The 21,310-nt window shown below is 40.8% G+C and overlaps 1 protein-coding gene across 1 annotated transcript in view; it reads left to right on the plus strand.

The window, feature by feature from the left end:
• LOC137384244 (dynein axonemal heavy chain 9-like) overlaps positions 1-21,310 on the plus strand; it is a 584,247-nt gene that overhangs the window by 35,439 nt on the left and 527,498 nt on the right. Inside the window, exons 7-11 of the mRNA XM_068057979.1 lie at positions 4,635-4,802; positions 6,553-6,669; positions 8,872-9,022; positions 14,278-14,392; positions 15,997-16,065. Of these exons, the coding sequence (XP_067914080.1) occupies positions 4,635-4,802; positions 6,553-6,669; positions 8,872-9,022; positions 14,278-14,392; positions 15,997-16,065 (620 nt within the window). The remainder of the gene's footprint in view (positions 1-4,634; positions 4,803-6,552; positions 6,670-8,871; positions 9,023-14,277; positions 14,393-15,996; positions 16,066-21,310) is intronic.

Raw genomic sequence — 21,310 nt, forward strand, 5'->3', positions numbered from 1 at the left:
AGAAGACTTCTTCTCTGAGTCTGTTTGGAGAATAGAAACAAATATCCTGCTAAAATGTAATCTTGCTTTCCTACCAAAATTTAAAGCAAATATATTTTTCTTCAAATACCTGTTCCAATCCATCTTGTTTGAGCCAATCCTTTGTAAGGTTCCTCCTAAATCCCGGATACACAATCCTCCTTCACTTCCCTAACTCACAGAAGTGTTGAACTACTTATGATTCTGAGTTTTCTCTTCCTCCTACAATTCAAAGGTTTCTATGACTCAAACTTAGTGGTGCCTAATTTCTGCCAATTGATTAACTTATAGCATAGGAAAGGTGAGAGAAGCCCAGAAGGCCCATTAAGCCCATCCAAGCAGTCTATAATAATACACACAATTGACCCATCACCTAACCACATCATCTCCTGGGAAAAGAAAAAAGACAATAGAAAAAACTACAATCAGTTCAAGTAAAACTCTCGGAAATGCCCCATCAATTAAGGTGTTTGACAAAGTATCACACAATAGATCTGTTAACAAAATTAAAGCCCATGGGATTAAAGTGACAGTGGATACAAAATTGGTACATAATGTAGTGGTTACATAACCAGTGATCCAGAGGCCTGGACTAAGGATCTAGAGATATGAGCTAAAATCCCACCTCGGCGATTGGGGAATTTAATTTCAGTTAATTAAAATAAAATTCTGGAATAAAAAGCTAGCATCAGTAATGGTGACTATGAAACTACTAGATTGTTATTAAAACCCATCTGGTTCACTAACATCATTTTAGGGAAGGAAATCTAGGGCTGAAATTTACCGGCTCCTCAATGCTGCGGGTTGCAGCACAGGGGCCAGTAAAATCTGTGAGGAGAGGCCCGCCTCGACCCACAGCGTCGAGAAGGGCCTGCTGCATATTACTGGCTGCAGGGGGACCTCGGTGCGGCCACCCTGCCTCCTGGTGGTGGGCCCTTCATCTCCATGTTAAAATGAACCTAAATGATATTTAAATTAACTTACCTGCAGGCTGTGGACATCCCATGCCGATTTAACAGCCTCCGTTCAGCCTTTGCGCACCTTCGGAACTCTGTACATAGTTCCAAGGCAAGAACCTGGTGGGGAGGGGGAAGGAATAAAATTTTCACTGAGGGAGGGGTGGAGAAGCGGGGAAAACAATTTTGATTGGATGTGGGGATGGTGGGAAGGGGTTGAAGGGCAAATGATTGAAGGTTGGGGTGGAAAGTTTGGGTATTTAAAAAGCCAATTGTTGGTCATTTTGGGCAATGAAATGACCATTGCAGGGGTTGGGGAAGGGCCTCCATCACAAATGTTTTTATTCATTAAAATTTTACATTGTTACACCTTTAAAGATTGGAATTAATTGTAAGGACTTAAAGCCCTTTAATAATGGCGCCGGCGCCTGTGTGGTGGCACTGGAAGCCATTGCTGGGGACGCGGCGGCCGCCCCCTCTATGTCATTAGGGGCGGCCACTCCACCCCCTCTATTTAAATGAACCCCCGGGCGTAATACCGCCGAGGATGTCGCATCCGCATGAGATGCACGCTGCCATCAGAGTGCGCCATCGCGAATTGCGGCACACTTGTAAAATTCAGCCCCTACTGTCCTTTCCTGGTCTGCCCTGTATGTAACTCCAGAACCACAGAAATGTGGTTGACTCTTAAATACCCTCTGAAATGGCCTAGTAAGCAACTCAGTTGTGTTCAAGAAGATGGCTCGCCACCACCTTCACAAGGGCAATTAGGGAAGGGCAATAAATGTTGGCCTTTGTTTCAGACTGTGGTGGGAGGTATATAGTGGTGCTCCACAGCAGCCAGTATTAAGACCACTACCCTTTTTGATATATATTAATGACCTAGACTTAGGTGTACAGGGGATAATTTCAAAGTTTGCAGATGATATGAAACTCACAAATGTAGTGTATAATGAGGAGGAGAGTAACAGACTTCAGGAGGACATAGGCAGATGGATAAAGTGGGCAGACATATGACAGATGAAATTTAAACTAAAGAAGTGTGAAGTGATACATTTTGGTAGGAAGAATGAGGAGAGGCAATATGAACTCAGTTTAAACATGTGTGCAGAAACAGAGAGACCTGGCGGTGCAGGTATACAAACCATTGATGTTGGCAGGACAAGTTGAGAAGGTGTTATTAAAAGATTACAAAAGCAAGGAAGTTATGCTGAACTTTTATAAAACACTGGTAAGGCCTCAGGTGAGTTTTGTGTTCAATTTTGGGCACCACACTCTAGGAAGGATGGCAAGGCCTTGGAGAGGGTGCAGAAGAGATTTATTAGAACTAGAGGATCTTCAGTTATGTGGAGAGACTGGAGAAGCTGGGAGGGTGGGGGTGGTGGGGTCTCCTCCTTGGAGCAGAGAAGGTTAAGAGGAAATTGGATAGAGGTGTTCAAAATCATGAATGGTTTTGACAGAGTAAAATAAAGAGAAACTTTCCAGTGACAGAAGGGTCAGGACCCAAAAGACATAGATTAAAAGTGATTGGCAAAAGAAACAGAGGCGATATAAGGAAACATTTGTGAGTTGTTGTGATCTGGAGTGCACTGCGTGAAAGGGTAGTTGAAGCAGATTCAGTAGTAATATCCAAAAGAGAATTGGAGAAATACTTGAAGGGAAAACATTTGCAGGGCTTTGAGGAAAGCACAGGGGAATGGGATTCAAAGAGGCGGACAAGCACGATGGGCCTGATGGCCTCCTGTGCTGCATTGTTCTACGATTCTATGAACTTCCTAAGGCAATCAATTAAAGCTCTACTTAAGCTGCCCATAATTCCTCACAATTGCGACTAACTAACAGCTACCTCTTTATAACTGTCCTCATCACTCAGGAACCTGTCAAGTCCTTTTTCAAGGATTGAAGGGACTACATACCCACCACATATCTCGGCAGTTTGTTCCAGAGGTCAATGTCTCTTTGTGAAAAGAAATGATTCTGAACTCAGCAGGTCTGGCAGCATCTGTAGAAAGAGAAGCAGAGTTAACGTTTCGGGTCAGTGACCCTTCTTCGGAACTGACAAATATTAGAAAAGTCACAGATTATAAACAAGTGAGGTGGGGGTTGGTCAAGAGATAACAAAGGAGAAGGTGCAGATTGGACCAGGCCACATAGCTGACCAAAAGGTCACAGAGCAAAGGCAAACAATATGTCAATGGTGTTTTGAAAGACAAAGCATTAGTACAGATTAGGTGTGAATATACTGAATATAGAACATCAGCAAGTGCAAACCTGAAGAAAAACAACCTGAAAAAAACAGTGGGTAAGCAAACTGAACAAACTAAGATGAAATGAAATAAATGCAAAAAATGTAAAAAGGAATGCAAAAAAAAGGAAGAAAAAATAACTAAAAATGACTAAAAATGAAAGTAAAGTGGGGGGCTGTCATGCTCTGAAATTATTGAACTCAATGTTCAGTCCGGCAGGCTGTAGTGTGCCTAATCGGTAGATGAGATGCTGTTCCTCGAGCTTGCGTTGATGTTCACTTTTACATTTTTTGCATTTATTTCATTTCATCTTAGTTTGTTCAGTTTGCTTACCCACTGTTTTTTTCAGGTTGTTTTTCTTCAGGTTTGCACTTGCTGATGTTCTATATTCAGTATATTCACACCTAATCTGTACTAATGCTTTGTCTTTCAAAACACCATTGACATATTGTTTGCCTTTGCTCTGTGACCTTTTGGTCAGCTATGTGGCCTGGTCCAATCTGCACCTTCTCCTTTGTTATCTCTTGACCAACCCCCACCTCACTTGTTTATAATCTGTGACTTTTCTAATATTTGTCAGTTCCGAAGAAGGGTCACTGACCCGAAACGTTAACTCTGCTTCTCTTTCTACAGATGCTGCCAGACCTGCTGAGTGAATCCAGCATTTCTTGTTTTTGTTTCAGATTTCCAGCATCCGCAGTATTTTGCTTTTGATTCTGAACTCACTGTCTTCATATGGCCTTCTAGTTCTGTCATCCCTGTGCATCTCAAATAGCCTGCCCAATCTGACTGAGATCAACCCCTTCAACTGTGATCTGCAATTACCCTGCAGTCTCTTTCCTGGTCTGTTAACTTTAGCAGGAACCCCAGAATGGTAAAAGCATGCATGGAGTTTCCTAACTCTAAGTGCAGGACACTGTGCAGTTTAGAGGACATCTTCCACAAATGGGTCCATTCCCCTAATTTGTTGATCTGGTCTGAATCACTCACCCTTGTACACCTTTCCATGCCATCTGTGAATTTACAAATGTCTTCTCTTCCAATCCAAACTGTCCTAAATCTTGGACCATTGACCCTTCACTAAGGCTTCTGAAGAACAAAAAAAGAACACATTTCAAATCAGATTTGCAATAAATGGAAAGAAAGATTAAAAGTTATGGAACAAATGCTGCAGGAGAGCGTGTTCAGGATTAGCATAAATTTTGAGGAGCATTAGAAAGGTTCTAGTAACCCAAAGGAAAATATGTTAGCCACGTTCTTATGAAGATACATATCTTTTCAGAGCCTTGCACTGGAGGTCTCTACCATGGTCATAGTTATAAATCGATTGGAATGTTTCAGTTTGGTAATTATCTGTAAAAGCCGAGGGATTGATTACTCATTAAATGGCATTTATCTTTCTATTCATTATTAGGATTTCTTGGTGACAGCAGAAGATATGTTTAAATTGGAAAAAATTGAGTTTGGAGGGATCCGTGGCAAGTCCTTGAGCCAGCAGGTGGTGCAAATTTATGAGGAATTTCAGGAGATATATAAAGTTTTTACAGACCATACATATGACTGTTTGGATCTTGTTAACCAGGTAGGATATTGCTCATTATACAACTAGATTGTGAAGGTGTTTGTATCATTTCATTGTGTCTCACTGTACACATGTATGGGAAAGGGAACATATTATGATGGATTCTAACACATGAATTTGATAGGGCTATAAAAAGTGTGTATGTTAACCTATATATATAAAATACATCTTTCATTTAATATGTCAGTCACACATCAGATGTGAACACTTCAAAGTATCACAAGTTTTCAAAAAGAAAAGAAAGCAAGTCATTTGCTCTTGAATTTTCTAACTGATGCCTGGTTTCACCCTAAACTCAAGAGCTCTGCATTTATAGTCAGCTGTCAATCTACAGAGACTTCCCTCAAAATTAGGCCTTGAATTAACCTCAGTTTGTCTGTTTAGACAGCTTCCTCACAAGGAGTAACTGATTACTTGTCTTAAAGGGACAGGCCATGAAAAGCATTGCTTCATCTTAGCAGCTGACCATTGCAAGGATGATCAGTTCATATAAACTATAAAACATCAACACTTTACTTTCATTGCAATTGAATTAAGATTTTTTAATGTCCTACACCCAATTAAAATATTCTCGAACAGATCATGTGTAATATGTTAATCTAAGAAATGGGTGGTCTGGAAAATACAAGGACATATGTAAACGCATTTTAAATAACGGAGTGTCTCCTGACAACGCTGACTGTGCGCAGAGCGATCGCGGGCAACATCAAAGCGTCCCAACATTTGCCAGCTTGCCAGGATAAGTCTGCACATGCGCGGGTTGATGTCATCACATAATGATGTCAGACGTAATGATGTCCCAGTGTTGCCTCACCCTTCAATGGCCATGATTACCGCCTCCAACTCACCCCAACAGTACCCTGCTCCCTCCCGTGATCACCACCTTAATCGCTGCTTCTCTTCCCTGCTCCCTCCCATGATCGCCTGCTCGCCACTCCCTTCTGTTCCTGCCTGCTCCCCGCTCCCTTCCACTCGGCGCTTCATCTTGCCGCTTCCCCACCTCATCACTAACACCCTGCTTGCTCCATACCACTGCTTCTCTGGGTGGCAAGACAGGGAGGGAATGACGAGCAGACGGGCGTGGCGAGCAGACGGGCGCGGGAGAGAATGGCTGGATGGAGTGGCGAGCAGTCAGGAGCAGCAGGATGAAGCAGCGAGCAGGCAGAAGAGGGAGGGAGTAGGGAAGCGAAGCAGTGATTGAGGCGGCAATCTCGGGAGGGAGCGGAGTACTGTTGAGGGTTGGAGGTGGCGATCGCGGCCATTGAGGGGTGATTGGATTTGGGTTTAATTTGTTTCTTTGCGTCAAATTGAGCAAGGCCTTTCTGACTGGCAGTTGCCTGAGACGTCGCAGTCACGTTTCAGTCGATGAGGCTGCATTTGCACACGTACCAGTTATGCGCCACCTAGTGGTTGCGTTGTCAGCAAACGCAGCTGAAATTAAATTTGTATGTGGGTGCATTAAAATCTTAAACATGCAAAGTTATATAATGCTTTGTCTTTGATAGCAGCTAATGGAATTAACATCAATGCCAAATGAAAGAGATAATCTTGCCACAAAGACCTCTTTTACAATTCAAACCATTACATGGATATTTTTTGTCCCCCTGTTTATTTCTGCTGAATAATTTTGTTCTAGCTGACTGTCCTGGATAGTGGCACCTTAACTATTCAGCAGAAATGAATTAAAATATTTGAGCGGAAAATTTTTGATAATTTGATTGTTCATAAAAATGAGTTTTCTCATTAACAGGAATTTGCGAAAGATTTTTTAATTTTCAAGCAGAAAATTGAGGACGTAGACCGACGGCTGGCCACCATTTTCTGTCAGGCTTTCGACGATGCCTCTGGCTTGGAGCACGCTTTCAAGGTATGTTTTAGTTGCAATGGAATGAATCACTCGTTGATTTAACACATGGGGTATAAATTCACCTTGGACAGTGGCGCAAAGCTTTGGAAATTGGGCGGAGTATAAGACAGACTGCTGACTCACCATTGCCCATTTTGGGCTGCTTCCATGATGAATTTAAACCCCATTGATACTACTTGGTAGCACAACCCATAAACACTTGATCAGGATTCTTGAGAGCCAGTTGAGTGAAGAATGAGACTGACTTTAAAGACCCTCCTTGAAGGTGTTGCACCATCTTGACGCTGTCTTGGCTCAATTATATAATATCTGGAACAGTGCACCTTGTTTTAGTAATAAGATCATTCAAATGATACACATATAGAAATGGCTGTGGTGATATTCATGATTGACATGTAGCCTGCTCATTGGCAACAGTTCCTTGCCTGCAGGGGGAAAAAATGTATCACTCGAGACTTTAGAGATTCTTGACAACAGAACATTGCTTGTTTGCTTCATGGTGAAGTTTCTGAAAACATGCCTTCCATACCTGATTTTTAGTTCAGATCAACAGTGATTCTGAGTGAGCAACAAATCTCGCAAGTCTTTTTTGATGCTAAGGCCTGGAGTTTCCACTGCGGGCTTATCCTGAAAATGCACATATTCCTGCATCCATTCAGCTGATATCAAGTTATGCCCAATTATTCTCCCAAGATTATTAGAATACACCCAAACTTAAAATGACTGTTTCCGCTGATTTACCATCAGGACCCAAGAAAATTGTCAAACCCATGTCATTTATTTCTAGTTTAAGCATTGGTTAGCATCCAGGTTAACGTGTCTCTGGATGCAAATGCGGAGCAAACTTGAGGTCAAGATGTTCTACACAGCCTGTAGTGGGAACTCGCCAGCATTAATTTACCAAGTGTTCCATGAAAACAAAGTTGCATATATAAAACCTGCTTGAAACAGTTCACAGTGAAGCAGGAGCAACTGATGCCACACAACCATCCTGAGGTGACTTCTTAAACCAGGCACGTCTGCAGACGTGGCAATACACTCTGCTTCTTTAAGATTGGTTTGCTTATCTCTTAATTCTTATCCTGCCACTGCAGCCACCTGGAGTACTTGTTCACATTGTGACTAGAAGCTGCACTCTAGGGAAGGGTATTCCTGTTCATTACTGTTTTTGACACCTCAATTTAGACATATTTCGAGTCATTTGTCATGAAAGGAATTGTGCTGGTGGAATTAACTTATTCTTTCCTGTCCTACAAGCCCCTATCTGCCAAGAATGAGGCATATTAATTTTGTCATATGAACATTGATCTTAAACTTGCTGGGAAGAAGAGAAGGCCTGTTATTACAAGGGCTGCCAGACACTTGGCTGAAAAATATTTGCATACGAACAGACAGTAATTGTGGAGACAAAAGGGCCATTCCCTGACACATTCAACCCACAATGGATTTTGATCACCAGCATTTAAGTTGTAAGGAAGAGCATTCCAGAGATTGCTAAGGTGGTACAATCCACAAAAGCCAGAACTGGTTAAAGCAGCTGGTCACATGACTAACTGGCTAGTCTAGAGTTTTTTGAACTAGCCACAGAGTTTTTGAACTCAGAAAGACTGTTTGCTCCTGGTGTGAGAAGACCTCTCCTCTCTGCTCCCATCTCTTTCTCACAAGCCTCTGGACCTATTGAGGATGCATGAACAGCAAGAGAGAAAAGTCTCCTACATTGAACAAGGTTTAAGAAGAATACTGGGCCCCGACGAAAAGCAAGACCTACCTACAATCAAGGACTTTACAGCAAGCTCGAAGAACAGTAACCAAAACCATCTTCAGATATTGCCCCAAACTTTTCCACTTTATTCTTCTCTTTTCTGTCTCTATCTGCATATGTGTATCGCGTATGAATGCTAGCGTGGGCACGTCGTGTATCCGTAGGCGTTTACCGAATTAGAGTTTAAGTTTACTAAAGTTCAACTTTTTTTCTTTAAACCTAAGAAAACCGGTTTGCCTAGTTTCTTTTCCTTCTAATTGGAAGTTAGTGAACAAGGATTCACTAAGGGGGAGCTAAAAAACGTTGTGTTTAAAATTAAACCCTGTTACGGTAAGACCAGGTGAAGGCTGAGAGGGAACCCTAGACCTCTTTCTCACCTGGTCGTAACATTCCCTTTACATGTTTATCTGGTTTCTGAAATATTTCCTTTCTCTCTCTAGTTGCTGGATATGTTTGGCAGCCTCCTCGAGAGGCCTCTGATAGCGGCCGATGCATCGGACAAATACCCTTGCCTTATTGTCTTGTACAGCAAGGAACTGGATGATGTTAAGCACATTTATAATGGACACACACAGAAAGCAGTGGAGTTAGGTATGGATTCATTTTAACAAATTATTCCAAATAAAGCTGATGGAAAGTGGGGGTGCATGGAATTGCCATTGAAGTAAAGGACTTTAGTTGATATTACAGTTTAAAAATTATTTCTCTTTTTTTCTGTTTGACATATTTTACATTTATTTTATATTTTCTCTGCTCCTTGCTGGATCTCTCCTCAGACTCTGTACCATTTCCTAACCAGTCAGTTTCTGCTGCCTGCTCCCAGCCTGTTCTGTGCAACTGTTAATCAGGGTTCTTTGGAGCTGTACAATAGTATGACTTTCTTTCTATTTTATTCTTCCATACAGTGCAGAAAATCCAGCCTCAGCCCAGCATTGCTCACCAGCAGCATCAGCAAGCATTCAAATTTGGCTTGGGGAATTTATTTTTCTTTTACTTATTCATTCATGTGACACTGGTAAGACCAGCATTTATTTCCCACCCCTAATTGCCCTTGAGAAGGTGGTGATGAGCCTCCTTTTGAACTGTTGCAGTCCATGTAGTGAAGGGAGTTCCAGGATTTTGACCCAGTGATGACTAAGGCATGGCAATACAGTTTCAAGTCAGGATGGTGACTTGGAGGGGAACTTGGTGGTGGTGTTCCCATGCATCTGCTGCCCTTGTCCTTCAAAGTGGTAGAGGTTGTGGATTTAAGAGGTGGTGTTGAAGAAACCTTGGTGAAGAAAGAAATAATCATGGGTTTAAACGCCCTTCACCGCAACGTACTTTTGTGTTTACTCCACTTCAACGCTCTAACTTTCGTCTGTATGTTTTTTGCCTTGAGGCAAAGCACTTAAGACAATGCTTGCTGTGTTATTGTTTTGTTGGGTTTCCCTGGATAATGCTGAGTCACCCTGAAGGAAGTTCCTCTGTAAAATAGCACTGACTTCAGTAACAAGCAGTGCTTGTCACAGTGCTTCTGTCACTCTAGAATTGGCCTTTATAGCCACTCCAGGCGCTGCTTCACAAACCATTGACCACCTCTAGGCGCTTACCCATTGTCTCTCGAAACAAGGAGGCCAAAGAGAAAAAGAGTGCTTGAGAAATGATATTTTTTCGAATGTTGGTAGGTCTTTAATTTGATATTCATCTAGGCAGAAAAGGATGTAAAAAAATGTCAGTGTTAGCTTTTATCTCAGTAAACCAACACTAAAAATGGTGATGGTTTTCAATATTAAAGCTTCAAGGGCCTTTGTCCAGAGTGCAGCAAGAAGATTACTCCTGACCCAAAGCTGAGTGGGCTGCACATCTCACACTGCCATAATAATCTCAGTAATGTTAGGGAACACGTTTTCTAGACTCTGCTAACAACTAATAATGGACAGTTGCAATTGGCAGACGTGTGTGGTGTCATGTTACCAGAGTCTGTTATGTTATCAGGTACAGGGTAGTTTTTAGATAAGTTGGTGCCAAACTTACTCTTGTACTTTGTGCACTAAAGTTGTGTTCTGCCATACATGTAGAATTCTGTATTATTGAACAGTGCATATAAGCAAACCATATTTTGCTGTTCCTGGCTCACTCTCAGCCTTTTGTATAATTAACACTTTGAGTACTAAAAGGTCCTTTTATCCAACGTAACAGCAGCAAAGCATGACTTTCAATTTTCTTTATAAAGCTAAGTATTATTGTAATTTGTGGCTGACTTCCTCCTCCTGATTTTTTTGGGGGACTGCCTCCCGGGGTCTCTGGCTGTGACTTCCTGCCACTGGTTTTCCTGCCTGGCAGCCTGTCAGGCTGTCTGTTTGGCTGTTGCCAGACAGGAAATGAAAGAAAAAAGATGGCAATTAGGTCCTGCCATTAAGTTCGGCAGAAACTCTGCATCCCCGGCCTTGTTGGGCTCTTTGGCCATTTTTGGCTTCCCTTACACACTCCCCACAAATATCGGGACCCATGGATTTACTTTGGCCCTTCACTTCAGGATTCCTGGCCTTGCAGCTTGCCCATCACTGTAAGCTCTTCATTTGGAGAAATTTGGTTGCAAATCCTTGTGAAGCATATATATATTGTGTATTGCTTCACCAATGCTTCAGTTTGACAATGGTATCAAAGCTGAATATTCCAAAAGACATATGAGCCTCATATGTCATTCCTCTGGATGTTAATATAACTGAGGGGTTCAAAATTAATGTATTAAAATAAAAATAAAATTACTGTCAAAGTGCAAACATTAAGTTCTGTCAGGATTAACTTGGCTATTTATTAAAGGCTATGTGTTTGACCAAATTACCAAGAATTCAGCCCAGTGCTTGCTGTGTTGACCCACTTCAGAGTGTGGCCACTCCCCTTCACATTATGCAGTTAATATAGCTCACAGTAACGACTGTAAAAATAAAGCCACTCATCTCATTGTGGCAGATTGTGACTTTCCAACAAAATGTGTCTGAAACCAGTGGGAGACATTTCCCCATTGGAATGAGTAATGTTCAGCTTCTGTCTAGAAATGGAGAGCAGTAAGGGCCTTTTCTTGGAAGCAGGCTTGGTATAGCACAGTGATACCCATAGACAGGGAAGGGTAATGAATGTGACTACCAGTGGGTGTGATCCCCAACATTGGCCCAATTTGAACTGTTTTGTCCAAGAACAAATGGTCCCCAAACCCAGCACACCCACTGCCCTGCCAAGAAACCCTTGCATACTCATATGAGTCTTCCAGTTGGTGAAATATATGTGAATTGTTGAAACAAATCCTGGCCACCATTTCTCAGTCCATGTGTTTCAGGTGATGTTTAAAAATGATAGACCTTTCGCACATACCAGTCCTTCCTTTCACCTCTTCACCTTCCTCTCCTCTTTTAAGACTTTCAATTTCTTTGACCAGGCTTTTGACCACCTCACAATATGGCTTTCTTTAACTCAATGCCCATTTCTGATTTTGCCTCTGTGGAGTGCTTTGGGACTTTTTCTACCTTAAATGTATTAATATATGCAAGTTGTTCTTTCACTTCCTCTTCCATCATTGAAATACTTTTTACCAATCTAAAGATAATTTAGTATTGAATGGATGGCTTTTGTATAAATTTAAATATGGTTGTCACAGTCAAATATGGGTACATTAGCCAGATTTATTTTTTACTTTCGGAAAGAAAATGTTCCATTAATTTATTGCAATCTTCATTCTATGATGAAAATTTATATGTTCATTTTGAAGTGTTATCTGTCATTGTCAGTAAAGAAAATGTTTAAAATGTTTCCTTTTGTATCTTCAAAGAGCATAAATGTTTTAAGAATTTTTGGTGGGTGATAATGGTCGTTATCAAAAAGATCACAAAATGTAGATTTTGGTCACTCAGCTCAACCTTCCTAGAAAAATACACTTCCCCATCCTGGCATTTAATTGTCTCTTGGATGATTCCAGAGTTTTGGTTTCCTTTAGTGAACTGTTGTAAACTTTTGCCAGTTATGGTATCCTTTGGCGTATAACTAGCATCATTTTACATTGAGAGACAGGCCTGTAGCCAGCATGCACAATATTAATATGTGCAAAATACATGCACCAGTTTTTAGGAAAATACACCTTTAGGAAGCTGGGTAGTGCTGTGTGATATTTGGGAGCACAGTTTTTGTTTTTGTGTGGTGCATTATATAAGAAGATTCACTAATTACACTTACTCCCCTTCCCAGCTACCCAACACAGAGAGCAGTTGCAGAAAAAAAACCTCTTAAACTGATTTTTTTAAATAGGATTTAACATTCCATTATTGTATGCAGCTTGGACCTGACATATTGTGGAATATTAATTATAAATTATTTCAAATCCGATGAGTCACTCTAAAACCTAGTCCTTTCGCCATTTAGTACTTCAATATATCAGAGTGCAGGAGATCTCATTACTGTGCAAAGTCCCTTTATGCACTAGTCTGTGTAGGTAACTTGGAGTGAATAATGCCACTAAATCCTATCTTTATTATTCTGCATTCTGTACTTTAAAAAAAATTAATCCATGTTCTCATTTTAATCTTGAGGAAGGGACAGGGAAAGTAAAAAGAAATCAGATGCAGAATTTAACTACAGTGCCTCTTATCCATTGTGCTGAGATGTTTCAACGATGCTGTGATTCTGTGAATGCGTCACTAATGTTTGCAGTCTCCTTATCTCTTTTATATTAATATTCATGTAGAGAAGGAGAGGCTAATGACATTCACTGTGTAAAGTACAGTTTTTTTTTGAAGTTTTTAAAAACTTTTTTTGTAACCTAGCACTACAAGATGAGCGGTGTCCTCAATTCATTGTCAATAATTCTGTGCAAATATTTGAATTTAATAATGACAGTTAACCGAGAATGAGAATGATTTGAATTTATTTTTTGAGAGCCTCTTCACTTTGTTCAAACAAAGTGTTACTTTGATTCAAAACTATGTCTTGATAAAAAGTAATAGAATAATATGATAATTGTGCTGGGGATGAATGTTTGTGTATTGGAAACTGCCTCAAGCATCTGCATGTGCAGTTCTTTCACAGTCACTGTTTGTGGCAGTTACCTCACTGCCAGTAGCTTCCCAAATGGCTGAGGGAGGTTCATGAATTGGAACCAGTTCACCCTGCACAGAGGAAGGGTGGCGGGGGGGGGGGGGGGGGGGGTGGAATACTTCAGCTTTTCAGCTTGCCTATGACCGTCTCTTTTAATCATCTCTCCCACCAACTGCACATGGTAGCTGAGCTGATACTGCTTTTTTTCTTCCAACTTAAGTCCTGCTACATTTATTCTATGTGAAATCTCCCAGCTCTGAACTTCACAAGTAGAAAGGCTGTAGTTTATTTATTTAATTATTTTATTTATTTAGAGATACAGCACTGAAACAGGCCCTTCAGCCCACCGAGTCTGTGCCGACCAACAACCACCCATTTATACTAATCCTACATTAACCCTATATTCTCTACCACATCCCCTCAATTCTCCTACCACTTACTTACACTAGGGGAAATTTACAACGGCCAATTTACCTATCAACCTTCAAGTCTTTGGCTGTGGGAGGAAACCGGAGCACCCGGCGGAAACCCACGCAGACACAGGGAGAACTTGCAAACTCCGCACAGACAGTACCCAGAACTGAACCCAGGTCGCTGGAGCTGTGAGGCTGCAGTGCTAACCACTGTGCCACTGTGTATAAAGAGAATGTTCTCACAATACACTATTGATGTATATAACCATGTATAAAGAATTTATTTCAATCTTTTCTTTCAGTACTGTGTAAAAAAGAAACTGATTGTTCTTTTTGTTGAATAGGACCCTGTTTTCTGTTTTGTAGGATGCCCACCTGTCAACATGAACATGCCGGCGGTAGCAGGCGGGTTACGCTGGGCTCAGGAATTAAGGGACCGGATTCGGGTGCCATTTAATAACTTCAGAAATGTCACACACCCGTATGTATCCAGCCTAGTACAACGGTCATTGTTTTGAGAAAGTGTTGAGCCTTTTCTTCTGTTCCTGACTAAATGTCATTTTCTCTCTTTTAAAGAATAATTGACACTGAGAAGTTTCTGGCTTTGATAGGATTTGGGAGATGAATTAGCACCAGTGGATAAACTCCACGGGGCTCTCATTATTGTCTCAAGTCAGCGATCTTGTCAGAGATGCACAAGCGATGGTGGGTAACATCTTGGAGTGGTGCAACATGACTTCATGACCCTGATGTTCCCCAACACCTTTGTTGCTGAACTTCCAGTTTGCCCAAACTGGTGTGGGTATGTGCTCACTGGAGATCAGATGCTTTCCTCACTGGGAAGGAAAGTTGGAGAGAGAATCATCCCTGGATTGCTCTTGTGCAACTAACATGGTTAGTGTCTTGGTAGAGACCTGGCAGCTTGCCTGCTTGCTGTCTTGATCATGTATACTGTGTTTTACTGGGGGACCCAACTGAGGAAAGAGACAAAAAAGGAAACAATCTCTTCCTTCAAACTTTCTGCTCTGAACCATACTCTAAACTGTGCAGTATTGTATAAAGAGGAAGTGTATTCATTTGCCCTTTGACAATCCTGAATATTGTAGATTTTTAGGTCCATCATTCCTCTCAAGCCTGTGTTTTATATTTCAATAGACAGCTTGGCTTAGTTGGTAGTGATGTTGTGGGTGGAAGACCCACTCTGAGACTTGAGCAAATAACTTGCATGTAATATATGAGTGCAGTTGTGTGAGACTGCTGTCTTCCAGTGAAATGTTGAACCAACTTCCTGTCTGACTGCTCAGATGGGCATTAAAAAAGAGCATAGAGTTCTCTCAGTGTTGTGCCCAACATTTCTCCCATAACCAGCACCACCACAGATAGGTTAATTGGTATTCATCACAGTGTCTCAGATTGTGGTGGAAACAGAATCCATGATAGATTTTAAAAGAAAATGGATAAATATTTTAAGAAGGAAAAAACATAAAAAGCCATGGGGAATGGAGCCAAATGAATAGCCCTTATAGCGAGCCAGTACAGAAATGATGGACTGTGCAGCCTACCTTGTGCTATAACATTATATGGTTCAATGCTGTTTGTCTTACTGTACACAAAATGGCTGCAGCATTTGCCTTTGCAATGAGTCATTGCACTTCAACATCATTCTTTGGATGTAAAGCACTTTGAGAAGATTCTGAGCAGCGTGATGCCACACCATAAATGCAAAACATTTCCTTTCCTTCCCTCTCCCTGGTGACATCAGACATCGTGTCAATTCGGATTTCTACCCACCATTTTATCTCTTATTGAATGTGCTCTGAAAAATGGATTTTCTGCAAAATATCTGCACCTAATCTACTCTGGCTCATGATTTGGAGATTAACAATACAGAATTGGAGAGGATTGATTGGAACCAGTCTGCACATTCATATCTTCCTTCAGATCATTTAGGATTCTCTTACATTTTATGTTTGTTGGAAGTATTTATTTTGCAGTGAGTCTGGGAATGCAGGGCAAAAAGTTGTGCAATTTGAAATGCTTTGTAAACGTTGTTGCCTTTGTTAACATGCATGTGAATTCCCACAGGTGCATGGACTCGTCTGAAGGTAAACAAATGATTCAGAAGTATGAGGAGATGATGGAACTCCTGGATCAGTAAGTAACAGGCTCAGCTCATTATCAGGTAGTTCTCAAGAAACCTATTTTCATGCACTGAAACTGCTTTGGGACATCTGAGCTGGAGGCATGAAGATTTATATAAATTGATGAATTGGTTAGCGTTAATCTCCAATTGGATTACATAAATAGTTGCTCCACTTCTGTACAATGATGCTTTATAATTAGAGAGAGGTTTTACAAGTCTGATTTATTTCTGGACACTTCCAAGGTGACAATTGTTAGCTGGTGGGATGTGTTTCTTCCTGGTCAACAGTGCTGCTCATCCATAGGCTTATCAGAGTTGTAGCAGCAAAATAGTTTGTCAGCTTGTGTAATTGTGGGAAAGTTTATTTTCCGAGCCATCTGTAATTTATTGTGAGGTACTTTTTATTGCTTACGCTACAAGCATATGACGAGAAAGATGGAAAATGAAAGAATCAAGTCCGTCCTATTTAGACATGGTACAAACATGCATCCCCAAACCACGCAATCTCATAGAAAGACCAACAAGATAAACTGTTGGAAAATTCCCTGGTTGAATTATTTCAGTGTATAGTTTATCTGGTAATGTCAGTGGCAACAACATTCAGCTTCTGTTTGATCTGTTCTCTGTCCTTGTGACACTACTCAACTAACAGTAATTAAATAAGTGGATATGGTCTACAGTGCTTAACAGTTTAATAGCCTCAACGGCATACAGAGTGCTCAGCTCATTTTACACACTGTCAAGAAGTTCTTTTTGAGCCATAGACAGAGAAATGAGAAGCGCCAGAGAGCGCTGCTTTGAGCAATTGGTCAGTACTGCAAGAAAAGTTGATTACAACTATGGTTGTATGTAAAGATATTTTAAATTCTCTTCATGCAGAAATTTGTCAACAAAACAAATGGGCTTCCTAAGGAGGTACTGGAGACATACATTATGGGATTTATTTTTTAAGAAGCAAGTCAATTCCATGATGGCAGGACTGTATGTTTTTCTGGACGGATGAACTAAAATGGGTCATGTAGCTTTCTTCATCTTATGTAAAGGAATCAGGACATGAGCAAAATTTGTGTCTGGAAAGCGTTTGGAATCCGCAAGAATTTAAGTCAATCCCAGTTGTGTAAGAGTGTGTCTGACAAGTATTCCAGGCAGCATTTAAGAGTTGATTTCACTATGTCGGCTGTTCTTTTATTTTGTGAACATTAGGTGGCTCTCTGAAACCACAGATCTTTCTCACTTCCCTTTTGTCTAATGCCCTTTTCGAGGATTTTTATTGAGCATTTTTTTGTTTCCCTATTGGGTATTTTCTTGTATTCTGCAGCACTGATGAGGTGAAAACGATCAAGTGGCCTTTGAATGTTTTGTTGGCAAATGATGTATTCAGAACTACATCCCTTTACAAATGTGACCACCACATTTTATACAATAACTAATTGTATATAGTCTAAGAAAAGTTATTTGTATTACATTTAAAGTAACAAATCCTATGCAGAAAAATAATTAGCCTAATTTAAAATCTGATTCCAGTTAATTAGATGGTACATACATAGAAAGTATCATACACACACAATCCAGGTTTTACTTGATGAATAACAGTATTTTTACTTTCACCTAAATAAGCTACTGCCAATATATTCTGTGTGCCTAATAGTTTCACTCTTTCTTCAATAAAAATCCATATTGTAGTTTAAATTGCTTTCAGAATTGGTTAAGTCTTTATTTTGCTTCATTCAGAGCAATCTGAATCCTGAGTTCTGTTGGTGGGTACACACACAAAATCTCTTTACTGATCCTGACTGGCCTGCTGTTCATGTCAACATTTATTGTTTTTATTTCAGTTTGAACCATTTGGAGTTTAGCCTTATTTTACAATCATCATCCTGTTGGATCAACATACTCAGTCTCTTTCTCTCTCCCCTGTCCCATATTTTGGGTTCCATATTCTAAAATAAATATTTCTACTTTCCTGTATTGCAAGGCAAACTCTTGCTGTTGCTGAGAGCGTAGGTGGAAGGCCTATTCCCAGATCACTGTATTCTCATCGAACATATGAAAAAGGACAGGGAGAAAACAGCTAGTCCACCAAATTCCATACTGTCCCGGTGCAACTTAGGCACACCATGTTCCCAATCCATATTCCCGCTCCCCATCACTACCAACACCAACACCACCAACCACCAGCCAAGCAACCTTCTGGGAGAGGCGCAAAAACATTAGGCCAATTAAAGGGAAAGAAAATCTCTAGAAAATTCTTCTCTGACCTACAGAAGCAATCAAACAAGCTCCAGGAAACTACAGTGCCCAGGAGACATATTCCCAATAAACCATCTATCTTCTACGTATACTGATATTGGCCAAGCCAGGAACTCATCCAGCTTCCTTTTCAGTGCTTGCAGTGAAATTCCACTCACCGCATGAGCCGGCAACTTGTTTCAAAGGTTGACTTGTCCCTGAGACAAGTTTTTCTTCTACTCAACGACCTTAAGCTTGCAATTCTACATGATGCAAGCAAGCTTGGCACTGACTCTACCCATGTGCACAACACCATATTTATCTATATTAAATTACATCTGCCACACATAGTCCCATTTCCCCCATAGAATCTCGATGTGCTTGTAATCTGTTTTCCTAACCTATGATCCAAATGCCCACGCAAATCTTTTATTGTCCATGGATTTATGGACAATTTCCTTGATGCCTTCATCCAGATCATTCATATATATAAGGAAAGGCAACAATGACCCTTGGGGGACTGTACGAATAACTGGTCTCTATACAGAGCCACTGCCATTAACCTTCTGCCTATGCAAATACAAGCAATTCCTTATCCAACCCAAAATCTGTCCGCTAATCCTATAGAACTTTCTTGTATTCAGAAATCTATTGTGTGTCACCTTATCAGAGTCTTCTTCTTTGAAAATCAAAGTATGCAGTGTCAGGTGGGTTACTTACCTCCACTGCTGATCTCTCAACCTCCTCCCAAAAATTGAACCAGGTTGGTTAGAAATGATTTGTGATTCCAGAAGTTGTGACATCATTGCCTGGACATACCTGATTCATTCATTAATTTCTTTGCATTGTGTTCTCTCTCCCCTATTTTCTGTGGGTAGTTTCTAAGTCTCCATCCAACATAGCCTTAGAGTTGTGATCTGGAATTCAGCAGAATGTGCATCCAAGATTCTGTGTACAGGTGTTCCAATGTGCTGAACCAACGACACTGTGGTGATGCTGGCTGTATTTTCAGCCATTATCCTCAGTAGTGTGGGTTAAAATATAGATTCTGATGTTGCGTCATGATTTAGGCAGCCTTGACCATCAGCTTCCTGAATGAAATTCAAACTGCAAAAGATGTTTCAACGTGTACAATTCTTATATTTCAGCTCAAATGTATTTGTCCTGGACCTAATTTCTTTATGCTTCTGATTTTCTGTGGAGAAGCTGGACAAGATTACATGAGTTATGAATTTATAGATCTAAGCGATCAGTGAGAATGATTTCCTCTGGTCAATGTGTGCAACAATTGTGTTAACAAATGCAGGAAGATTTTCTCCAGTTGCTATTTCTGGCTTCCTAGATACATTTAGTTTTTCTGGAAATCGTGACCAGAGCGTAATTGTTCTGTATTTATTTAGGATGTCACTACACACTGCAATTGGAGGAAATTATTGCCACTGATGACACCCACATGTGGTGCACCTAATGAAGTAAAAACAATTTTATTGGGTTCACAACAAAGGAAACCATTGCAAATGTAATGAGAGACTTCATTTGATTAAATGATCCAGTGAAAGAGTTGTGGAAAAGCTAAATGTCACATACTTAATGCTACCGCCCGATCTCTTTTTACTTTGCACTTGTTATAAAGTGCTGGAGAGGCCACTCCTCCATTGACTATCCCCCACCATGGAGCCAACCATCTCTAAGGAGAAAGTTGGCTTCCAGAGCTGCTTAATCTGTTGCAACCAAGTGGTAGCTTTAACAACAGACGTCAAAGCAGGTTTCCAGTGCTAACTCAAGACTGTTGTAGCATCTGTGGACCTGACATCGGTGTATGGCACAGTATGGAAGCATGGAATACTTTTCAAGCTCTCCACCATTTTACCTTGCAGGACAATAATCCATCTTCTCAACTTCATGCTTAGCAGCCGACGCTTCTGTGTGCACACTGGCAGTCAGAAGAGTGGATTTAGAACATTGAACAATGGACTTCTACAGGGTTCTGTCCCGGAGCCCTTGTTGTTCAATGTTTGCACCAGTGGTCTGTCTGTAAATAGTCCCGTAAATTTGCATGTGCTAATGACATTGCCTTGGCCACACAAAACAAGAATCTGTCCTCCACCGAGGAGACCCTGACCAGTGATTTACAGAGGATCAAGGTCTACTGCTGATGGCAACTTCGGTCATAGATGCAAAAGAAAGACAGACTTGCATTTTTATAGCACTTTTCATGGCCACTGGACACTCAAAGCCCTTTACAACCAATGAAGTACTTTTTTGAAGTGTGTTCACAGTTGTAATGTAGGAAATGCAGCAGCCAATTTGCATATGGCAAGCTCCCACAAACAGCAATGCAATATTGACAAGATTATCTTTCTTTATGATGTTGATTGAACTGTTGATTAAAATTCTAAATATTGGCCAGGACACCAGGGATAACTCCCCTGTTCTTCAAAATTGTGTCATGGGATCTTTTACATCCACCAAAGAGGACAGACAGGGCCTCAGTTTAACATCGCATCTGAGAGACAGCACCTGTAACAGTGCAGCTGTCCCTCAGTACTGCAGTGGAGTATCAACCTTGATTTTTGTGCTCAAATCCTGGAGTGGGCCTTGAACCCAGAAGGAAGAGTGCTACCAACTGACCCATGGTTAGTACTTTGACATTCCACCTCAAGCAATCCACGCTCTGAATGTCTCCTTTTACGGTGCAGAAGTAAACTCCAAAAGGCATAGGAGTCGCACTCAATCACATCCTGTTGTATCGGCAGCATCTGCAGATAATTGGGAAGAAACTAAAAGTAGGGTCAACCTGATCCAGAAACTTACTGGATCTACATGGGGAGCAGACACTCAAGCTCTCCAACTAGCAGAACTTGCACTGGTGTTTCTATTTTTTTATACTAGCCAGAGAGCAGAGCTCTACTGTAATGGCTATCAAGTCCACATGTCAAATCCATTCATGTCCAGCTGAACTCTACTATAAGAATTATAACCAGTATGCATTTATCAACACCAACACCTTGGTTACCTGTGCTTATA

This window comes from Heterodontus francisci, chromosome 26, assembly GCF_036365525.1.
Source record: "Heterodontus francisci isolate sHetFra1 chromosome 26, sHetFra1.hap1, whole genome shotgun sequence".
Classification (NCBI taxonomy): Eukaryota; Metazoa; Chordata; class Chondrichthyes; order Heterodontiformes; family Heterodontidae; genus Heterodontus; species Heterodontus francisci.